Here is a 25,054-nt window from a genome sequence, read left to right as displayed (position 1 = left end):
TGCTGTCTAGGCTTGTCTTAGCTTTTCTTCCAAGAAGCAAGTGTCTTTTAATTTCAGGGCTGCAGTCACCATCTGCAGTGATTTGGAGGCCAAGAAAATAAAGACTTTCATAGTTTCCATTGTTTCCCCATCTACATGTCAAGAAGTGATGGGACCAGATATCGTGATCTTTGTTTTTTGAATGCTGAGTTTTAAGCCAGCTTTTTCACTCTCCTCTTTTACTTCATCAAAAGGCTCTTTAGTTCCCTTTTGCTTTTTGCCATATGGGTGGTGTCATCTCCATTTCTGATGTTATTGGTATTTCTCCTAGCAATCTTGATTTCAGCTTGTGCTTCATCCAGCATGGCATTTCCCATGATGTACTCTGCAAATAAGTTAAATAAACAGGGTGACAATGTACAGCCTTGATGTACTCCTTTCCCAGTTTGGAAACAACCATTGTTCCATGACCGGTTTTAACTGCTGCATTTTGACCTGCATACAGATTTCTCAGGAGGCAGGTAAGGTGGTCTGGCATTCCCATCTCTTGAAAAATGTTCCACAGCTTGTTTTGAGCCACACAGTCAATGGCTTTTGTGTAATCAATGAAGCCAAAGTAGGTGTTTTTCTGGAACTCACTTGCTTTTTCTGTGATCCAACGGACGTTGGCCATTTTATCTCTGGTTCCTCTGACGTTTCTAAATCCAGCTTGAACACCTGGAAGTTTTGGATTGACATACTGTTGAAGCCTAGCTTGGAGAATTTTGAGCAGTATGTTGTTAGTGTGTGAGATGAGTACAATTGTGAGGTAGTTTGAATATTTTTTGGCATTGTCTTTCTTTGGGATTGGAATGAAAACAGACCTTTTCCAGTCTTGTGGTACTGCTGAGTTTCCAAATTTGCTGACATATTGAGTGCACTACTTTAACAGCATCATCTTTAAGCTTTAAAATAGTTCATCTGAAATTCCATCACCTCCACTAGCTTTATTCGAAGTGATCCTTCCTAAGGTCCACTTAACTTCACACTCTAGGATGTCTGACTCTAGGTGAGTGATCACACTATCGTGGTTATCTTGATCATGAAGGTCTTTTTGTGTATCTCTTCTGTGGATTTTTGGCACTTTTTAATAACTTCTGCTTCTATTAGGTCCATACCATTTCTGTCCTTTATTGTGCCCATCTTTGAGTGGCATATTTCCTTGGTGTCTCTAAATTTCTTGAAGAGATCTCTATCATTCCCTTTCTATTTTTTCCTATATTTCTTTGCATTGATCACTGAGGAAGGCTTTCTTATCTCTCTTTGCTATTCTTTGGAACTCTGCATTCAGATGGCTATATCTTTGTTTTTCTTCCTTGCCTTTAACTTCTCTTCTTTTCTCAGCTATTTGTAAGACCTGCTCAGGCAACCACTTTGCCTTTTTGCACTCCCCCCGCCCCCAGGGAATGGTCTTGATCACTGTCTCCCATACAATGCCACAAACCTCTGTCCATTGTTCTTCAGGCACTCCTTCTATCAAATCTAATCCCTTGAATCTACTTGTCACTTCCACTGCATAATCATAAGGGCTTTGACTTAGGACGTACCTGAATGGTCTAGTGGTTTTCCCACTTTCTTCCATTTAAGTCTGGATTTTGCAATACAGAGTTCATGATCTGAGCCACAGTTCACTACCAGTCTTGTTTTTGCTGACTCTATAGTGCTTCTTCATCTTCGGCTGCAAAGTATATAATCAATCTGACTTTGGTTTTGACCATCTGGTGATGTCCATGTCAAGTCATTACTTGTGTTGTTGGAACATAGTATTTTCAATGGTCAGTGCATTCTCTTGGTAAAACCTGTTATTCTTTGCCCTACTTCATTTTGTACTCCAAGGCCAAATATGCCTGTTATTCCAGGTATCTCTTGACTTCCAACTTTTGCATTCCAGTCCCCTCTGATGAAAATGATATCTTTTGTTAGTGTTAGTTCTAGGAGGTCTTGTAGGTCATCATAGAACTGTTCAACTTCAACTTCTTTGGCATATCTAGTTGGGGCATGGACTTGGATTACTGTGATATTGAATGGAAACGAGCAGAGACCATTCTGCCATTTTTGAGATGGCACCCAAGTACTCCATTAAGTGGCCACAGGACTGGAAAAGTTCAGTTTTCACTCCAATCCCAAAGAAAGGCAATGCCAAAGAATGCTCAAACTACCACACAATTGCACTCATTTCACACGCTGGTAAAGTAATGCTCAAAATTCTCCAAGCCAGGCTTCAGCAATACATGAACCGTGTAATTCTAGATTGTAATTCAGCAATACATGAACCGTGTAATTCCAGATTGTAATTCAGCAATCCATGAATCCGTGTAATTTCAAGCTGGTTTTAGAAAAGGCAAAGGAACAAGAAATCAAATTGCCAACATCTGCTGTATCATAGAAAGAACAAGAAATTTCCAGAAAAACATCTATTTCTGCTTTATTGACAATGCCAAAGCCTTTGACTGTGTGGATCACAATAAACTTTGGAAGATTCTGAAAGAGATGGGAATACTAGACCACCTAGAATTAAAATACTTATTAGGGTAGAAATATTATAGAAACAAAAGAGATGAAATATGGAACAGTAGAGACTAGTGAAGACTGAACAATGGAAGAGTTTCTCCTGTACAAAATAGGCAGAAATGTTGCTGTTCCAGCCAATTCTTATGTTAACGTGTTTTCAAACAAAACTACATATGTAAAATTTTAGGCTATTAAGAATAATAATGATATGATTATTTGATTAAATCTCTAGCATATGCTAATATTCTTATTCTTGCAGAAATACTAGGGATGGGAATGTTGGGGCCTTTGCTATGTGAAAAGTTACCTTTTAAACCAAATTTCAAACAGCCCTCACTAATGGCCATATAATTATACACTCCCATCAGCAGTGTATGAGAGTTTTGGATGTTCCTCATTATCACCAGTGATTGACAATGTCAATCTTTAATTTCATTAATTGTAGTTGATGAGTAATTATATCTGATCATAATTTAAATTTGTATCCTCTAAAAGATGCTGTGACTCTTTACATGTGCTTTATGTGCTATATGTGTCTTTTTGTGTGTTTATATGAAGTAACTTAAAAATCTCTGTAACATATCTTTAGAAATATTCCCAAATATTTCTTAATGTACTAATATTTCTGAGTCTATATATATTTTAGCTAGCTTTCTATCTGATAATGATTATAACTTTACACACTACTGTCTTCTGTGCTGCTGCTATCATCTCATGAAGGGCAAAAATTTTAAGAGCTACTAAAAAGAATTATTTTTAATGAGTTTTTTAATTGTTGTGAATATCTTTGCATTTCCTAAATAAAAAAATTGGCTATGTATTTTGCAAATATTTCCTCCAAGTAGTAGGTTTTAACTTAATCTAATAGTATGTTAACAGATTTTTTTTTTATTTTCATGAAGCCTAATTTATCTCTTTATACTCTTGGATTATGCTTTTTGGTCCTTTCTAGGGAATCTTTGCCTAATGTAGTAACAAAAGTGTTCTTATGTTTAGCTTTATAATCCATTTCAAGTTATTTCACTATCATTTGTTAAAAAGAAAGCTAATTTTAAAAAAAAATGGCTATCCTGCTATTTAAATATTATTTGTATAAAAGACTATTCTCCATTGAATTATCTCAACATTGTTTTTGAGAATCAATTTATTTTTTATGTAACAATTAATACTGACCTCATATTCTGTATGCTTTTTGGCAGTTTAGCAGATTTTGGAGATAGAAGTCATTCAATGACTCATATTATTAAAATAAGAGATGGTCAGAAAAGAGTTCTTAGGTCTTACTCTGCTAATGACCTAGTTTGCAAGACTGATGTTTGCTTCACAATGAATACATATCTGTAATTGTGGTAAACAAATTAAAAATGATGACATCAATGTTAAGCAATATTTAGTAACCTTTCTAAAATAAATGAACAAGGAAAAGAGAAGGGAAAAGGAAAGAAAGAAAGAAAAACAAACCCAACAAGCATAAGGATTGATTTAGGTATGAAGATATTTCTAAATGTTAAAATAAAGAAAAAGTAAATTCATCCTTCTGGGAGCAAAATTAACTGGGGACAGTTTTCCAAATATATTAACATGAACTGAAATCTGAAAAAGATATGCTAGCCTTCTATAACATAGAAGGCAATGGCACGCCACTCCAGTGCTCTTGCCTGGAAAATCCCATGGATGGAGGAGCCTGGTGGGCTGCAGTCCATGGGGTCGCTAAGAGTCAGACACGACTGAGCGACTTCACTTTCGTTTTTCACTCTCATGCATTGAAGAAGGAAATGGCAACCCACTCCAGTGTTCTTGCCTGGAGAATCCCAGGTACGGAGGAGCCTGGTGGGCTGCCGTCTATGGGGTCGCACAGAGTCGGACAAGACTGAAGCGAATTAGCAGTAGCAGCAGCAGCAGCCTTTTATAATGGGAACAGAGTGAAGAAAATGAAAAAAAAAAAAAATTGTGTTGGAGTATTGTTCTAGTAGATGATATGTTGAAGGTAACTGATTTATTTTAAGTAGATGAAATTGCCATCATATTTGTATAATTTGAGTGAAAGGACTCAGGTAAGAACTTGGGGAAACTTCAAAATTTATACTCAGTTAGTAGAAGGGAACAGGTGAAAAACGAAATGATAAATCAGAAAATAAAAGATCGGCTGAAGAGATATATAGATGTCAGTTGGACCTCTGAATCAATTCCATTCAACATGAATCAATATAATGCTTTCATTCTCCACAGGAGAATTTCTGGAAGGAAAATTTAGGATCTTTTCCTTTCCATCATATTTCTTAGTCACCCTGAAATCCATTGGAAATAACCTCCTCCGGCCCACAGAAAAGATTTGTCCTAAATTTGCCAACATGTCTAAGCAACATCAAGTATATCTAAAATTTAGTTACATGTAAGAAAATCTAAAAACTGGGTAAAATGTCAAAGAGAAAGGTATCATGTGCCTAAAACATTCTTAGAATTTATTTGCACTCATGATGAAAGATATCCTAATTTGTCTCCTTGTTTCCCCAAATTTGAAAATATATTTTCTTAATTAAAAGCACATGGAATGATACCTTCATATATCTGTAACACATGTAATACCTTCTTTATGAAGGAAGAGAGGAAGAAAAGAGGGAAATTTTTGAAGTGAGGGATGGAAAAAATGTATTCATGTGTACAATTTAGTCAGAACTCTAGTAGGATTTAGAAATGTCAACCACTATTGGTCACGCTAAGAAATAAACAAACAAAAAAAAAAACAAATGTTGAATATACAAAAATAGTCTCAATAAAATACAAATCAAAGGAGTGAGACTGCAGGAAATGAGAAGTGCATAATAAAATAGCATATGGATATAAATTTTTCCTCTCAAAATACCTCATTGCAAGAAAGTGTCACAGGTTATTTACTCAAGGAGAAATCATTGGCAAAGAAATGTCTATATTTAAGTAGAGCTTAGATTTTGGGGTTTTTTTTGGCAAATTAGGAGATCAGAAAAAGAACTCAGCTATAAAAAGAACACAGGTATATATAAATATCTCTTATTCATTTTATGCAAGAGAAAAATAGAAGAGCAGGGATGTGTCTGTAAATTGTAATAATAATTTCAGGGATACTAGGTGTGGATGAACCCAAGAGGACATAAGTATAATTTGCTGGGTCCCTTGTGGTTTAACTGATGGTTAATAAACCCCTCATTTTATGTTTATAAATCCTCCTCCACACATTCATTATAGAACATAAACTGATGGGTAACAGCTTTCTTATTCAATTCAAGCTAAATAAATTGATGTTATGCCTCCAAGTAATACAGATTTTGCCCTTGTTTTTATTGGAAAGTGACCACAGACATATGATCTAAGACAGACTTACAAAAGATGGAGGATGTCTGTTATAGAGACCAGAGAAAAGCAGGAAAGGCTGTCCCAGAGATGTTTCCCCACCACAGATGACCCCGTACAAGATGGATTTGTGTTCCTGACTTTGAATGAGTGTTGTTACAGAGGGTCCAAATAGAATGAAGAGGAACTGAAAACATGTAACACAAGCAACAAGAAGAGGCAGTATGTTATAAGATTTGAGTGATGTTAATATGAAGAACTGACAATACCTTTCTGATAATCTAGTGAGAGCAGAACCAGCATGCAACAATTAGCACGTAAGTCTCACTATTCCCAAGTTTACCTCCATAGTGTTTCAATGCCATATTTTTCAATAATAATCACTCTAGTCCACCAAACCTGTACTCAATTATGTATTTTCCACCTGACATTCCACTGTCTGTACTTATCAGATCAAGTTCAAGTATTGCTCCTACCCCTTAAAAAACTCAGAAACTGTGGTTGTTTTTAAAGGATTTCTATTTTAATTCTTATTATGTTTTAGAAAGAGAAATGATTATTACTAGAGTCAGTGAGGTATGGATTGATCATAAAATTAGTCCTGGAGGAGCAAACCAGTGGATATCCAACTGATTCCTTTAGTGACTAGTCTCTCATAGATAATTGTCAACTGATACAGGCGACAGAATGAAAATGACCTATTGATTCTTTCCTTTATGGTTTAGCAAGAGGAACCACAGCTGCTTCCTGTGTTACTGCCCTATTTGTTGACATGCAGTGTAGGGTTAGTTGATCATGAGTTTACTCATATGTAGCAACATTATTGGAGGATCTATAAAAAATAAAAAAAAAAAACACCTTATTTTCACAGAATTACAAATATCTCTCTAATGTATGGTTTGAGGATTTCTTGCTTCAATATATGCAATGTATGCAGTGCAAAATATGCAATAGGAAATGCTTTTGATCTGATAACAGCTTTCATAGAATGGATAAGCTCCAACATTTTCACAAAAAGTCAATGAATTGAGTAATGATTTTTTTTAACTTGCTGTAAATTTCTCTTCCTAAATATTTCTGAAATTCCAAGGTCAGGTCTCTCTCTTCTCTGTATAGTTCTATATTTGAATTCTTTAAGGGAATACATCTTTCTACCAGTTCATTTTCTAATAATTTCTTATGTCTCAGCTCAGAAAAAAAATGACTCAAGTGTTTCAGACTTTGTTTTTCACAAAAAATTAATGAGCCTAAATTAGTCAAATCTCATGCTAATGATAGCTCTGAGAAGTTTAAAGCCAAGAATCAGTCAGTTCAGTCGCTCAGTCATGTCCGACTCTTTGTGACCCCATGGACAGCAGCAGGCCAGTCTTCCCTGTCCATTACCAACTCCTGGAATTTACTCAAATGCATGTCCATTGAGTCAGTGATACCATCCAACCGTCTCATCCTCTGTCATCCACTTCTCCTCCTGCCTTCAATCTTTCCCACCATCTTGAGTCAGTTCTTCACACCAAGTGGCTAAAGTGTTGGATTTTCAGCTTCAACATCAGTCCTTCCAATGAATATTCAGGACTGATTTGCTTTAGGATGACTGGTGGGATCTCCTTGCTGTCCAAGGGACTCTCAAGAGTCTTCTCCAACACCACAGTTCAAAAGCATCAGTTCTTCAGTGCTCAGCTTTCTTTATAGCCCACTCTCACATCCATACATGACAACTGGAAAAGCCATGACTTTGACTAGATGGACCTTTGTTGGCAAAATAATGTCTCTGCTTTTTAATATAATGTCTAGGTTGGTCATAGCTTTTCTTCCAAGGACCAAATGTCTTAATTGCATGGCTGCAGTCACCATATGCAGTGATTTTGGAGCCCCCCAAAATAAAACCTGTCACTGTTTCCCCATCTATTTTCCATGAAGTGATGTATGTCACGATCTTAGTTTTCTGAATGTTGAGTTTTAAGTCAACTTTTTCACTCTCCTTTTTCACTTTCACCACGAGACTATTTAGTTCTTCACTTTCTGCCATAAGGGTGGTATCATCTGCATATCTGAGGTTATTGATATTTTTCCCAGCAAACTTGATTCCAGCTTGTGCTTCATCCATCCAAAAATTTCCCATGATGTACACTACATATAAGTTAAAATAAGCAGGGTGACCATATACAGCTTTGACGTACTCCTTTCCCAATTTGGAACCAGCCTGTTGTTCCATGTCCAGTTCTAACAATTGCTTCTTGACCTGCAAACAGATTTCTCAAAGGGCAGGTCAGGTGGTCTGGTATTCCTGTCTCTTGAAGAATTTTCCATAGTTTCTTTTGACCCACAGAGTCAAAAGTTTTGCCATAGTCAATAAAACAGAAATAGATGATGTTTTTCTGGAACTCTCTTGCGTTTTCGATGATCCAACAGATGTTGGCAATTTGATCTCTGATTCCTCTGCTTTTTCTAATACCATCTTGAACATCTGGAAATTCACTGTTCATGTACTGCTGAAGCCTGGCTTGGAGAATGTTGAGCATTACTTTACTAGCGTGTGAGATGAGTGCAATTGTGCTGTCGTTTTAACATTCTTTGGTATTACCTCTCTTTGGGATTGGAATGAAAATTGACCTTGTCCAGTCTTGTGGCCACTGCTGACTTTTCTACATTTGCTGGCATACTGAGTACAACACTTTCACAGAATCATCTTTTAGGATTTGAAATAGCTCAACTGGAATTCCATAACCTCCACTAGCCTTCTTTATGGCGATGCTTCCTAAGGTTCATTTGACTTCACATTCCAGGATGTCTGGCTTTAGGTGAGTGGTCAAACCATCATGATTATCTGGGTTATGAAGATGTTTTTTGTATAGTTATTCTCTGTATTCTTGTCACCTCCTCTTAATATCTGCTGCTTCTGTTAGGCCCATACTATTTCTGTCATTTATTGTACCCTTTTTTGCATGAATTGTTCCCATGGTATCTCCAATTTTCTCGAAGAGATCTCTAGTCTTTCTCATCCTATTGTTTTCCTCTATTTCTTTGCATTGTTCAGTTAGGAAAGCTTTTTAAAAAATTTTTTTTAAATCTCTCCTTGCTATTCTTTGGAAATCTTCATTCAAGTGGCTATATCTTTCCTTTCCTTCTTTGCATTTTGCTTCTCTTCTTTTCACAGCTACCAAGACAGATGGGTCATTGTGGAAACTTCTGACAAGCTGTAGTCCACTGGAGAAGGGAAGAGCAAACTACTTCAGTATTCTTGCCTTGAAAACCTCATGAGCAGTATGGACAGGGAAAAAGATAGGACACTGAAAGATGAACTTTCTGCTACTGGAGATCAGTGGAGAAATAACTCCAGAAAGAATGAAGGAATGGAGCCAAAGCAAAAACAACACCCAATTTTGAATGTGACTGGTGATGGAAGTAAAGTCTGATGCTGTAAAGAGCAATATTGTGTAGCAACCTGTAATATTATTTCCATGAATCAAGGCAAATTAGAAACGGTCAAAGAGGAGATGGTAAGAGTGAACATTGACATTTTAGGAATCAGCAAACTAAGATGGACTGGAATGGGTGAATTTAACTCAGTTGACCATTATATCTATTACTGTGGGAAAGAATCCCTTAGAAGAAATGGAGTAGCCATCATAGTCAACAATAGACCCAAAATGCAGTACTTGGATGCCACTCCAAAATGACAGAATGATTTCTGTTCATTTCCAAGGCAAACCATTCAATATCAGAGAATCCAAGTTTTGTCCCCACCAGTAATGCTGAAGAAGCTGAAGTTGACCAATTCTATGAAGACTTACAAGACCTTCTAGAACTAACACCAAAAAAAAAGATGTCCTTTTTATGATATGGGACTGAAATGAAAAAGTAGGAAGTCAAGGGGCACCAAGAGTAAGAGGCACATTTGGCCTTGGAGTACAGAATGAAGCAGGGCAAAGGCTAATAGAGTTTTGCCAAGAGAACACACTGGTCATGACAAACACCACTTGCAACAACACAAAAGAAGACTTTACACATAGACATCACCAGATGGTCAATACCAAAATCAGACTGATTATATTCTGTGCAGCCAAAGATGGAGAAGTTTTTACACTCAGCAAAAACAAGACCGGGAACTGGCTGTGGTTCAGATCATGAACTCCTTATTGCCAAATTCAGACTTAAATTGAAGATGGTAGGGAAAAACCACTAGACCATTCAGGTATGATCTGAATCGAACCCCTTACGATTATACAGTGGAAGTGAAAAATCAATTCAAGGAATTAGATCTGATAGACAGAGTGCCTGAAGAACTATGGACAGATGTTCATGATATTGTACAGGAGGCAGTGATCAAGAGCATCCCCAAGAAAAAGAAATTAAAAAAGGCAAAATGGTTGTCTGAGGAGGCCTTACAAATAGCTTTGAAGAGAAGAGAAACAAAAGGCAAAAACCCAAGTGTGGACTCTATTCCAGTCAATTACCCATGTTCCTATATCCATCGGTCATTAAGAATGAGTCCTCATACCTACATATTTTGCTACTGTTGCCAATATTGCTTTCTTGAGTTCTCTTGACTCTAAACATTTTGTAATGTGTATTACAGAATATATTTTAATTTCAGCAGAAAAATGAAGCATTTCAGCTGTTGGAAATGTAGGCAAAACAATTCAGTTTTACTAGAAACATAAAAAAATACCCAGAAACTTTGGTCCAAACTTACCAAATGTACACAAACTTGAATGATCTTTTCTAAAACACTTCCTTCAAGTTCTTCTGAAAAGACACCTAGTCTTCCACAGAGATAGATAATACATATCCTCAATACATAGACAAATATATTTTGCTTTTAGGTGACAAGTGTTCCTATGTTTATTCTCTTTCTTAGAGAGAAACCTGCTCTAATATATTGCCAGACTCTCAATGTCCAAACAGAATGGCTTTGATTGAGAGACAACTGAGAATAACAAGAATGCTGAAGCAGTAAATGGAATGTGGAATACGAAGAGTATCATTAACTTCTGATTAAAATATAATTGCCAACCAAAATTAACAAGTTTTTTGTTTTCACAGCTTTGAAGTGAAATGACAGACACGTCAGCAGTTGAGTAAGAAGTCCTTGTGTGTTCTTGTGAGTATGTACTAAGCCACTTCAGTTGTGTCAGACTAATTGCAACCCCATGGACTGTAACCCACCAGGCTCCTCTGTCTGTGGGATTTTCCAAGAAAGGATACTGGAGTGAGTTGCTCTGTCCCTCTCCAGGGGACTGTCCAACCCAGGGATTGAACCTGTGTCTCTTATGTCTCCTGCATTGGCCGGTGGGTTCTTTACCACTAGAGCCATCTGGGAACTCAGGTATTTGGTTGGTTCTCATGCAGTCGCACTGTCATGCTAATACAATTTTTATGATGGTACAGGGCTTATGCATGCCATTATTAAAAACATGTGTCATTGTGGATCTTTCTTTTACCTTTTATATGTTATGGATGATATGATATGATATTTTATATGATATTATATGAGGTGGATGATAATATCTGAGAGATCTACCAAAATCATACACACTCAATATGATGACTTAGGATGAAAATAAGAAGTAGAAAAGGAAGTAGCATGGACTGAGATATGTCTTTTGTTTGCATCATGAGGCCCAAGGACACTATATCCATTTCCAACACCACAGTCTTCATGCCTTCTGAGTTCACACTAATAGGGATCCCAGGCCTAGAGTCTGTGCAGTGCTGGATTGGGATTCCATTTTGTGCTATGTACCTAATCGCTATGATTGGAAACTCCTTGCTTCTGATCATCATCACAACAGAACGCAGCCTCCATCAGCCCATGTACATTTTCCTAGGCATGCTGGGAGTCACAGACATTGCTCTCAGCACAAGCATTGTGCCCAAGATGCTTGGAATCTTCTGGTTTCATGTACCAGAGATACATTTCGATTGCTGCCTGCTTCAAATGTGTCTCATCCACACACTTCAGTGCACAGAGTCAGGCATTCTCCTGGCCATGGCCCTGGACCGCTATGTAGCCATCTGCTATCCACTCAGACATGCTGCCGTCTTCTCTCACCACTTAGTCATTCAGATAGCAGCTGTGGTAACACTCAGGGCTGCCATTCTTGTAGCACCATGCCCAGTACTGATAAAGCTTCGATTACAATTTTATCATACAACAGTCATCTCTCATTCCTACTGTGAACATATGGCTGTTGTGAAACTGGCTGCAGAAAATATCAGGGTCAACAAAATCTATGGTTTGTTTGTGGCCTTCACTGTTACCGGGCTTGACATTGTATTAATCACATTGTCCTACATACAGATATTCATCATAGTTTTTCATTTGCCTCAGAAGGAGGCCAGGTTGAAAGCATTTAACACTTGTGTTGCTCACATCTGTGTCTTCCTCCAGTTCTACTCCTTTGGTTTCTTCTCCTTCTTTGCACATAGATTTGATTCTCACATCCCTCCTTATATTCACATCCTCTTTTCTAGCACTTATCTGCTGGTCCCTCCATTTCTCAATCCACTTGTCTATGGTGCAAAGACCAAGCAGATCCGTGTCCATATGGTAAAAATATTTTGTTCAAAAAATTTACTATGAATTTAGAAAGATGGTAATGATAACATATGCAATACAGAAAAAGAGACACAGATGTACAGAACAGACTTTTGGACACTGTGGGAGAAGGCGAGGGTGGGATGTTTAGAGAAAACAGCATCGAAACATGTATATTATCAAGGGTGAAACAGATCACCAGCCCAGGTTGGATGCATGAGACAAGTGCTCGGGCCTGGTGCACTGGGAAGACCCAGAGGGAGCGGGTAGAGAGGGAGGTGGGAGGGGGGATCGGGATGGGGAATACATGTAAATCCATGGCTGATTCACATCAATGTATGACAAAACCCACTACAATATTGTAAAGTGATTAGCCTCCAATTAATAAAAATAATGAAAAAAAATTTACTATGAGAAAAACTTTTATGTTTACCTTTTTATGCATAGTAACACTATTCCCAAACATGATAAAACAGCAGAGCCCTTGTTATTGGAAATGTTTTTTTCCAAAAACAAGTTTTGCTCAAGTTTTCTATTCAAATCTTTTCAATTTGCAAGCATGTTAGCTATTGACTATTAGCCCATGACAGTAGTCAATAGGATTGTGGATCCTAAACGGGTAATGAGAAGGAGAAGCATAAAGGAGGAAAGTAATGAATGTTTCTCCTTTACATTTCTCTTTAATATTTTTAGTACCTGCTTGAGTGTACTCTTGTAAACATCTAGCTCTGGAAAGATTCACAAATTGTGCATCTCTCAATGAATTTAGATATGCCCAAGGCTTAATGTTCTGCAGTATCCAGGTATTCAATAAATGTAGTTCTTGATTTTGCTTCTTTGTCATCTGGGCCTTCTTTTAAAAAATGGAGGAAGTATATGTTAACTGTTCTTATCAAAAACAAAAGAAACAAATTATACCTTTATGTTTGTAATGAGAAAATGAAGTCTAAAAATTTCAGTATTTTGCAGGGTCATTCATAAAGTTATAGGCACAAAACTCATAAGCAGTAAACTCATAAGCCGTAAAATTATTCCTGTTAATTAATTCATCAAGTGTTATCAAATTCCTAAGCCATTATAAATACTATGCTACAGAGTAGTAGCATAGCTGTAAATTTGACACAGTGATCAATTTTCTCAAGTTTGTAAACTTTGTATCCTTTTTATTTCCTAGTGAACAAGAGGGAAACAGAGACATGGCAATGAGAGAGAAGTGGTAATAGCATGAACGAATTAATCTCCAGATTTTGTAGGAAATTGAATATTTAGAAGACAAGAGTGTCAGGCTCTCACTTTTTTGAGAAATGTCCAATCTTCATGGTAAGTTTTTGAATCTGACTCCTTTGGGTTCATGTGTGGAAAATCACAACTGTCTGCTCTCCCAAGAGAAGGGAATAAGGAAGCTCCAGGACAAATCATGATTGCCCTCACTCTCTCAAGTGCTGAGATTTGAGCAGGAAATGGGGAAATGGTGGCTGGTAGAGATGGTAATCAGTAGCAGCAATAGAGAGAAATACAATTTATAAACCATGTCAGCTATTCATAACTTAGGAATACTTAGTGACTTTTTTCAACTTTAGGTTTTAGTACAACTCTGGGACAACAGGGGGAAAAAAATCAAAGTTTACATTCTCTTCTTTGTGAAATAGATACTAAAATCAACCTTAAATAAATGGCCTAAAGTTTTTATCCTACCATAGCAAAGGAGGTTTTAGCAATTTGGGTGGCTATCCAGAATGGTGTTCAGTTAACAATAAGGGAAAGTGTACATTTGGGTAGGTAATTTGGAAATACCAATTAATATTTGAAATGTGTAGAAGCTTTATGCCAGGCAACCTGGAAGACTTTAAATCAAATGTTGAAAATTGTTATAACTAAATGGGTGAGATTTGAGAAAATAAATTATTGTTTTTAAGTTAATATTTCTGTAATCTGTGAAATTTTTAGAATAAGGTACAATAATAAAATGTTGCATACAGAAGGTGAGTATCATGATGGCTAAAGACAGAATGAGGTGGATTTTTCTGGGATAGTAAGAGGAAATTTAAGCAAAAAGTGATTAGAAAAAATGGCATGTGACATTGTTCTCAAGCCTAAATTGTACAATTTTGAGAATTAAGAAATGATGATTAGATGCCTTACAGTATACTTTTTTAGCATTCATAATTTCCTTTATACTATCTAAAACAGGTAATTATAAACCTCTTGAATATACACTTCCCAATAATAAAATTACCTACCAAAATATACATTCTTACAAACTATTTACTCACGACTTCACAACTGCTGGACTTTATCAGACTTTAAATCTTTTGCAGTCTGAGGGATGAAAAGATGAACTCTCATTGTTGATTAAATTTTTATTCTTCTATTAATAAGTTTGTGCATGTTTGCTGTTTGCTGAATGGGCAATATAATGGGGGGCAATTAAGAGTGAGGGTTGTACCATGCAGCATTGTACACCTTATCTTTGACAAAGGAGCCAAGAGTATACAATGGAGGAAAGACAATTTCTTTAACAAGTAGTGCTGGGAAAACTGGTCAACCACTTGTTAAAGAATGAAACTTTTTAGAACACTTTCTAACATCATACACAAAAATAAACTCAAAATGGATTAAAGATCTAAATGCAAGACCAGAAACTATAAAACTCCTAGAGGAAAACATAGGCAAAACATTCTCTGACATAAATCACAGCAGGATCCTCTATGACCCACCTCCTGAATAATGGAAATAAAAGCAAAAATAAACAAATGGGACCTAATGAACTTAAAAGCTTTTGCACAATGAAGGAAACTATAAGCAAGGTGAAAAGACAGCCTTCAGAATGGGAGAAAATAATAACAAACGAAGCAACTGACAAAGAATTAATCTCAAAAATATACAAGCAGCTCATGCAGCTCAATACCAGAAAGATAAACTACACAATCAAAAAATGGCCCAAAGAACTAAACTGACATTTCTCCAAAAAAGATATATGGATGGCTAACAAACACATGAAAAGATGCTCAACATCATTCATTATCAGAGAAATGCAAATCAAAGCCTCCATGAGATACCATCTCACGCTGGTCAGAATGGCTGCCATCAAAAAGTCTATAAACAATAAATGCTGGAGAGGGTGCTTAGAAAAGGAAACCCTCTTACACTGTTGGTGGGAATGCAAACTAGTACAGCCACTATGGAGAACAGTGTGGAGATTCCTTAAAAACCTGGAAATAGAACTGCCATACTACCCAGCAATCCCACTGCTGGGCATACACACCGAGGAAACCAGAATTGAAAGAGTCCTGTGTTCCCCAATGCTCATCGCAACACTGTTTACAATAGCCAGGACATGGAAACAATTTAGATGTCTATCAGCAGATGAAAGGATAAGAAAGCTGTGGTACATATGCACAATGTAATATTACTCAGCTATTAAAAAGAACACATTTGAATCAGTTCTAAAGAGGTGGATGAAACTGGAGTCTATTATACAGAGTGAAGTAAATCAGAGACAAAAACACCAATAGAGTGTATTAATGCATATATGTGGAATTTAGAAAGAAGTAACAATGACCCTATATGTGAGACAGCAAAAGAGACCCAGATATAAAGAACAGACTTTTGTACTCTGTGGGAGAAGGCGAAGGTGGGATGGTTTGAGAGAATACAACTGAAACATGTTCTATGTGAAACAGATCGCCAGTCCAGGGTGCTCAGGACCAGGGCACTGGGACGACCCTGAGGGATGGGGTGGGGAGGGATGTGGGAGGGGTTTCAAGATGGGGGACACATGTGCAGTCATGGCTGATTCATGCCAATGTGTGGTGAAAACCACTGCAATATTGTAAAGAAATAGCCTCCAACTAAAGTAATAATTAATTTTAAAAAATGCTAAGATTGTGGCATCCAGTCCCATCAGTTCATGGCAAATGGAAGGGGAAAAGGTGGAAGCAGTGACATATTTCCTTTTCTTGAGCTCTAAAATCACTGTGAATGGTGACTGCAGCCATGAAATTAGAAGACCATTGCTTCTTGGCAGGAAAGCTATGACAAACCTAGACAGCATATTAAAAACCAAAGACAGCACTTTGCCAACAAAGGTCCATACAGTCAAGGCTATGGTTTTCCAGGAGTCATGTATGGATGTGAGAGCCTGACAATGAGGCAGAGAGTCAAAGAATTGATGCTTTCAAACTGTAGTGCTGGAGAAGACTCTTGAGAGTCCCCTGGAAAGCAAGAAATTCAAACCAGTCAATTTCGAAGGAAATCAACACTGAATACTCTTTAGAAGGACTGAAACTGAAGCTGAAATTCCAATACTTGGGCCACATTATGCGAACAGCTGACTCATTGAAAAAGACCCTGATGGTGGGAAAGATTGAAGGCAGAAGGAGAAGAGGGCAACAGAGGATGAAGATGGTGGGATGGCTTCACCAATTCAATGGAAATGAACTTGGGCAAACTCTGGGAGATGGTGGGGGACAGGGCGGCCTGGCGTGCTGCAGTCCATGGGCTTGCAAAGAGTCGGACACAACTTGGTCACTGAACAACAAAACAACTTTTATTCAAACAAATACACATTGATGCATCTTCCTTATTAAAGATTTTATTCTGTGGCCTATTTATGTTGATGTATGGTAAAAATCATCACACTATTGTAAAGTAATTATTCTACAATTAAAATAAATAAATTAACTAAAGAAAGAGTGGGGATTCTAGAGCAGTAGTCTTCAACCATTTTCACTCTAATACTCCTTAAATTTTTAAAACCAATTATGTATCAATTATCATATTTTAATGTTGACATCTTATATTTTTCACCTTAACTCTAAATTGATTTTAAATATACTATTTTACAATATTTTATTGCATATGTGATTTAAATATATTTCTGCTAAGTCTTTGGATCTGCAATATATCTTTTCTGTGTAAAAATGCTACATGTGCACCAATTTTACAAAAATCAGTTCTCATTGTTGAAATCAGATTGACATTGTTAGAAAAAGTCCAAATCTACTTAAGTCAAACATGTTACTATGCCCTCCACATTTATGTTTACTTTTAATTCTTAGAAAGAAGCAAGGAAGAGAATAAGAATGAGGAGAAGAGGGAAAAGAGGGTGGGGCGTGAGGGAAAGAAAGAAAGAAGGCAAGAAGGATGTTAGTTCAAGAGCAGAGCTCTGCTGAAAGTCTGACACCCTCTACCTACACTTTCGTAACCCTGCCGTCAGAGAAGAGAGACATATTCTTGAAATATTCTCTTGGCACAGAGAGAACATGATGTCAAAATTATGCTTTTCATCTAAATCTGAAATAATTAAAATACTCATTGGGGCAGAAATTTTACAGAAGCAAAAGACACTAAATATGAAACAGTAGAGACTATTGAAGACAGCAATGGAAGAGACTTTTCCCTGTGCAAAAAAGGCAGAAGCTATGCAGTTCCAGCCAGATCTTAGCGTTCAGGAATAAAAGTCTTATGTTAATATATTTTCAAAGAAAACTACATATTTAAAAATTTAGGTCATTAAGAACAATTCTGATATGATTATTTGAGGAAATCTCACACATGCAATAGCATTTTTATTCTTTTGTGTAAATATTAAGCATGGAAATGCTGGGGCACTTGTTATAGACAAGATTAGCTTTTAAAACAAATTTCAAACTGCTGTTACTAATGGCCGTACAATTTTACGCTCTCATCAGCTGTGTATGAGAGTTCTGGATGTTCCTCATTATCACCAATGATTGGCAGTATCAATCTTTAAATTTTCATCTATTGTAGTTGGTGAGTAATTACATCTGATCACAATTTTAATTTGCATCCTCTAATTTGCATTACTCTTTCTAAAAGATAAAGATGCTGTGATTCTTTTCAAGTGCTTAAAAGCCATATGTGTATTTTTGTGTGTCTATGTTAAGTAATTTAAAAATCTCTGTGATGTGCTGTTAGAAATACTCCTAAATATTTCTTAATATATTAATATTTCTGGGCTTCCCTGGTGGCCCAGTGATAAAGAATTCACCTGCCAATGCAGGAGAACTGGTTTGATCCTTGGGTGGGGAAGATCCCCTGGAGAAGGAAATGGCAACCCACTCCAGTATTCTTGTTTGGAAAGTACCATGGACAGAGGACCTGGTGTGCCATAGTCCATGGAGTCACAAAGAGTTGGGCATGACTGAGCGCAGCACAGCTATCTAGTAAGGATGGGTTTCTGGGTTTATATGTATTTTAGTTAGTTTTCTATCTCTAGCTCCTTCAATTATGATAATAATTGTAACTTTACACTATGCTCTCTTCTGTATTACAATACCATCTCATGAGGGGCGAAAATTTGAAGAGTTATTAAACAAAGTCATTTTTAATGAATTTATCTTTTTAACTGTTGTGAATGTTTAAGCATATCCTGGATTAAAAAAAAAAAAAAAAAGACTATCTATGTATTTTGCTTCCCTGGTAGCTCGTATGGTAGAGAATCTGCCTGTAATGCAAGAGATGCGGGTTCAATCCCTGGGTTGGGAAGACCCCCTGGAAAGGGGAATGGCAACCTACTCCAGTATTTTTGCCTGGAGAATTCCATGGACTGAGGAGCCTGGGGCTACAGTCCATGGGGATACAAAGAGTTGAACACAACTGAGTGACTAATACATTCACATTCATGCATTTTGCAAATATTTCCACCCAGTCTCTGGTTTTATTTTACTCTTTCTATAGCATGTTAACCAATATTTTTGATTTTCATGAAGTCTAATATTAATCACTTTATACTCTTGTTTTATGTTTTTTGGCCTTTTCTAAGAAATCTTTGCCTAACATGATCAGAAAAAATGTTATTTTCTCTAGTAATTATATAATTTTAGATCTTACATTTAGATTTATAATCAATTTCAAGTTATTACTATTTTTAAGAAGAAAATTAATTTTTCAAAATGACTACCCTGTTGTTTAAACATTATTTGTATAAAAGACTATTCTCTGTTGAATTATCTGGATAAGATATGCTAGCCTTCTATAAAAGGAACAGACTGAAAAAAATGAAAACAATTGTGTGGAATATTGTTCTAGTAGATGACATATTGGAGATAACAGAATTCTTTTGAGTAGATAAAATAACTGTTGTATCTGTATAGTTTGAGTGCCAGGACCCAGGAAAGAACTTTGGGAGTCATCAAAATTTAAACACAATTATTAGAAGAGAACAGATGGGACAAAAAATTGTAAATTAGGAAATAAAAAAAATAGGTCGAATAGAAGTATAGATGTCAGTAAAATCTCTGAATCAGTTCCATTCGACGTGAGTCAGTATAATATTTTCATTCTCCTTCCCAGAAGAATTTCTGGAAAGAGAATTTAGATCTTTCACTTTTTATCACTATCTCTCATTCACCCTGAAATCCATTGTCAGTACTTTCCTCCAGCCCACAGAAAAGATTCGTCCTAAATTTGCCAACATATCCAAATTACATCAAGTATGTCTAAAGGTTAGTTACATATAGTAAAGTCTAGAAACTGGGTAAAATATGTCAAAGATAAAGGTATCATATGCATAAGACTTTCTTAGAATTTATTATTCACACACATGATAAAAGTTATACTAATTCATCTCTGTGTATTTCCAAAAATTTGAAGAAATACTTTTCTTCATTAACAGAATGTGGAATGATTCCTTCATATATCTGACATACATAACAACTTCTTTAGAATGAAGAGATGAGCAACAGAGGGGAAGTTATAAATGGAAGGGTGGAAAAAATATAGTCATGTGTGCAACCATTTACTCAGAACTCCAACTGGTCGGAAATAGAAATGTCCCCCACAATTGATTACTCTGAGAAATTCACCAAAACAAAATTACTGAATGTACAAAAATAGTCTCAATAAAATACCAATCAAAGGAGTGAGACTGCAGGAAATAAGTGCATAATAAAAGAACGTTATGGATACAGATTTTTTCTTCCCAAATTGTCTTATTGAAAGGAAGTATTCCAGGTTATTTACTTGAGTAGAACTCATTGGCAAAGAAACATGTCTATAGTAGTAGTAAACTTTATGTTTGCTTTTTCCTTTGAGAAATGAGGAAGGCAGAAAAAACTCAGCTTTTTAAATGAACACTGGTGTATATGAATATCTCTTATTTAGAATTTTATGCAAGAGGAAAAAAGAGCCGGGAGATATCTGTAAGTTGTAGTAATAATTTCAGGGATATTAAGTGTGGATGAACCCAAGAGGACATAACTAAAATTTGGTTGGTCCTTTGTGATTTAACTGGTGACTAATAAACCCCTCATTTTATGTTTATAAATCCTCTTTCTCCACACATTTATTAGAGAATAAACTGCTAAACTGATGTTTAGCAGCTTTCTTCTTCAATTCAAGCTGAATAAATTGATACTATGCCTCCAAGTGACACAGATATTGCCTTTGGTTTCATTAGAGAATGAATGCAAAAACGTGATCTCAGACAAACTACGGAAGATGGAGTATGTCTATTATAGGGACAAGAAAAAAACATGAAAGTCTGTCCCAGAGATATCTACTCATCCCAGATGGCCCCAGCACCAAGTGGATATGTATGCCTACCATTGACTGTGTGCTGTTCCAGGGAGTCCAAATGAATGAAGAGGGACTGAGAACACAGAACACTCAGGAGTAAGCCGAGTCAGTGTGTTAAAAATGTTGAGAGATGTCAATATGAAGAGCTGACAACACTTTTCAGATATCTGACAGAAGCAGAACGGGCACTCAACAATTAGCAAGTAAGTCTCACTGTCCCCAAGTTTACCTCTGTAATGCTTCATTGTCAGCTTTTTCAATAGTAATCACTTCATCCAGTCAAATCTGCACTCAATTATGCACTTCCCACTTGCTATTCCACTAACTGTAATTATCAGATCATGCTCAAATATTGCCCCTACCTCTTTAAAAAGTTAAATACTGTGGATTTCCATTCTAATTTTGATTATGTTTTAGAAAGAAAAACTTGACTATTGTTAGAATAAAGTATGCATGGATTGATATAAAATTAGTCATTGGGGAGCAAACCTATGGATATCCAATTGTTTATTATAATGACTAGTCTATCATAAATATATGTCAACTGATACAAGTTATAGCATTAAAATGACCTCTTGAGTCTTCCATTTGTGGTTTGGCAGCAGGAACCACAGCTGCTTCCTGCATTACTGCTCCATTTGTTGACATTCAGTGTAGGGTTAACTGATCATGAGTTTACTCACATGAAACAACTTTACTGGAGAGTCTATGAAAGAATGAAAAAAAAACTAACCCTATTTTCATAAACTTACAAATATTTCTCTAATGTTCAGTTTGATAAATTCTTGATTTAAAATATGCAGTACTTAACAGGAAATAAATTTGATCAGATTAGCAACTTTGATATAATGGATAAGATCCGACGTTTTCAAAAAAATCATTTGTCATTGAATTGAATAATGATTACATTTTCTCACTTGATTTAATTTCTCTTCTTAAACATTTCTGAAATCCTGAGGTGAGCTTTCTGTCTCCTGTGTGTAGTTCTATATTTGACATCTTTTTTTTTTCCCTTTCATCTTTAAAGGAGCATATCTTTCCATCTGTTCATTTTCTATTGAATTTTATGCCTGGAAAAGTGGCTCAGAAAAAATGGCTCAAGTGTTCCAGACTATTTTGTATTATGAGCTTAAATTAGTCAAATCTCATGCTAATAGCAGCTCTGAAAAGTTTAAACCCAAATGAGAAGACTCTGTTAACCTTACACTTACCCAAGTTCTTATATCCATAGATCATTAAGAAAGAATCCTCTTACCTCTCTATTCAGTTGCTACTGTGTCTCTTGTTTCCTAAAGGTCCCTCTACTCTATTTATTTTGTACGTGTATTCAGTAATGTATTTTATTTATTTTAAAGACAAAAGCTTAGTTATTTCAGCAGTTGGAAATATAGGCAAATTTAATACAGTTTTACTAGAAATGTAAAAAGGTGGCAAGAAACTTTGGCTTTGAGTGATCTTTTTTTTCTTTTTTTTTTTAATTTTTTTATTTTTCAGTGGGTTTTGTTATACATTGATGTGAATCAGCCATAGAGTTACACGAATTCCCCATCCCGGTCTCCCATCCCACCTCCCTCTCCACCCGATTCCTCTGGATCTTCCCAGCCCAACAGGCCCGAGCACTTGATACATGCTGTTCTTTCGAAACTTCCCACCCTCCCCTTCTCCCACAGAGTTCAAAAGTCTGTTCTGTACTTCTGCGTCTCTTCTTCTGCCCTGCATATAGGGCCATTGTTACCATCTTTCTAAATTCCGTATATATGTGTTAGTATACTGTAATGTTCTTTATCTTTCTGGCTCACCTCACTCTGTATAATGGGCTCCAGTTTCATCCATCTCATTAGAACTGATTCAAATGAATTCTTTTTAACGGCTGAGTAATATTCCATGGTGTATATGTACCATAGCTTCCTTATCCATTCATCTGCTGATGGGCATCTAGGTTGTTTCCATGTCCTGGCTATTATAAACAGTGCTGCGATGAACATTGGGGTGCACGTGTCTCTTTCAGATCTAGATTCCTCAGTGTGTATGCCCAGAAGTGGTATTGCTGGGTCATATGGCAGTTCTATTTCCAGTTTTTTAAGAAATCTCCACACTGTTTTCCATAGAAGAAATCAAAAAAGAAATCAAAATATGTATAGAAACGAATGAAAATGAAAGCACAACAACCCAAAACCTATGGGACACTGTAAAAGCAGTGCTAAGGGGAAGGTGCATAGCATTACAGGCTTACATCAAGAAACAAGAAAAAAGCCAAATAAATAACCTAACTCTACACCTAAAGCAATTAGAGAAGGAAGAAATGAAGAACCCCAGGGTTAGCAGAAGGAAAGAAATCTTAAAAATTAGGGCAGAAATAAATGCAAAAGAAACTAAAGAGACCATAGCAAAAATCAACAAAGCTAAAAGCTGGTTTTTTGAAAAAATAAACAAAATTGACAAACCATTAGCAAGACTCATTAAGAAACAAAGAGAGAAGAACCAAATTAACAAAATAAGAAATGAAAAGGGTGAGATCACAACAGACAACACTGAAATCCAATGAGTGATCTTTTCTAAAACTCTTGCTTCACATTCCTCTGAAAGATATCTAGTCTTCAATAGAGATACATAATATAGATCACTACGTAAACAAATATATTTTTATTTCAGGTGACAAGATTATCGAGCTCTATTCTCTTTTTTGGATAGCATTCTGCACTAGTGACGGTCAAGTCTGAGTTTTGGCCAGTCCAAACTGATTGTTTTAGACTGAGAAACAACAGAATAACAGAGCACTAAAGTAGAAATTGGAATGTGGAATATGGAGCGAACTATCAACCTCTGCCTAAAATGTAACTGCCAACAAAACAAACAAGCATAGTATTTTTGTCCACAGGTCTGAAGTGAAATAACAGATGAGTCAGCAGTTGATCCCCTTACTCGAAAATTGGACTGGTTCTGTCGAATGCAGTGGCAAATCACATTTTTAGGACTTGCGGATGTCTGTCTTTAAAAAATGGTGTCATTCTGGATCTTCCTTTTACCTCCTATATTTGAATGAGGTGGATGACATGATCTTAGTGTTCTAGCAAGTATCATGCATTCAATATTGTGGCTTTGGATGCAAATCGGAATTAAAAGAGGAAATAGCACTGACTGAGGAATTCTTTTGTTCGCATCAGGAGACCCTAGGACACTATGTCCATTTCCAACATCACAGTCTTCATGCTTCCTGTGTTCACGCTAATAGGGATCCCAGGCCTAGAGTCTGTGCAATGTTGGATTGGGATTCCATTCTGTATTATGTATCTCATTGCTATGATCGGAAATTCTTTGCTTTTGATCATCATCACGTTGGAGCCCACTCTCCATGAGCCCATGTACATTTTCCTAGGGATGCTAGGGGTAACTGATATTGCACTTCTTACCAGTGTTGTGCCCAAGATGCTTGGAGTCTTCTGGTTTCATATGTCAGAGATACATTTTGATTCCTGCTTGTTTCAAATGTGGCTCATTCACACGTTTCAGGGCATAGAATCAGGCATCTTGCTGGCTATGGCCCTGGACCGCTATGTAGCCATCTGTTATCCACTCAGACATGCTGCCATCTTCACTCCCCACCTCATTTCTCAAATAGCAAGTGCAGTAACACTCAGGGCTGCCATTCTCGTAGCCCCTTGCCTAGTACTGATAAAATTCCAATTGCAATTTTACCACAAAACAGTCATCTCCCACTCCTACTGTGAGCATATGGCCATTGTGAAACTGGCTGCAGGAAATATCCGGGTCAACAAAATCTACGGTTTATTGGTGGCTTTCAACATTGCAGTGTTTGATCTCTCTTTCATTACATTGTCCTATGTACAGATATTTATCACAGTTTTTCGTTTGCCCCAGAAGGAGGCTAGGTTGAAAGCATTCAACACTTGTATCGCTCACATCTGTGTCTTCCTCCAGTTCTACTTCCTTGCCTTCTTCTCCTTCTTTGCACATAGGTTTGGTTCTCACATCCCCGCTTTTATCCATATTCTCATTTTTAGCATTTACTTGCTGGTCCCTCCATTTCTCAATCCACTTGTCTATGGTGCAAAGACCAAGCAGATCCGTATGCAAATGGTAAAAATGTTCAGTTCGTAA

General features: G+C 36.6%; 2 protein-coding genes across 2 annotated transcripts; both read left to right on the top strand.

Annotated features, from left to right (window-relative positions):
* The first annotated feature begins 11,470 nt into the window (after positions 1-11,470).
* On the top strand, positions 11,471-12,439 carry LOC136175834 (olfactory receptor 52A1-like). Its single transcript, XM_065946040.1, has one exon. The coding sequence runs from the start codon at positions 11,471-11,473 to the stop codon at positions 12,437-12,439; it is 969 nt and encodes a 322-aa protein (XP_065802112.1).
* An 11,676-nt stretch (positions 12,440-24,115) lies between these two features.
* LOC136175012 (olfactory receptor 52A1-like) lies at positions 24,116-25,054 on the top strand. Its single transcript, XM_065945305.1, has one exon. It carries the CDS (start codon positions 24,116-24,118, stop codon positions 25,052-25,054), a length of 939 nt encoding a protein of 312 aa, XP_065801377.1.

This window comes from Muntiacus reevesi, chromosome 9, assembly GCF_963930625.1.
Source record: "Muntiacus reevesi chromosome 9, mMunRee1.1, whole genome shotgun sequence".
NCBI lineage: Eukaryota > Metazoa > Chordata > Mammalia > Artiodactyla > Cervidae > Muntiacus > Muntiacus reevesi.
This window is presented reverse-complemented; position numbering and strand designations above follow the sequence as displayed.

Coding starts and splice junctions, on each gene's coding strand:
- LOC136175012 (XM_065945305.1), top strand. CDS start 24,116: ATGTCCATTTCCAACATCACAGTCTTCATGCTTCCTGTGTTCACGCTA.
- LOC136175834 (XM_065946040.1), top strand. CDS start 11,471: ATGAGGCCCAAGGACACTATATCCATTTCCAACACCACAGTCTTCATG.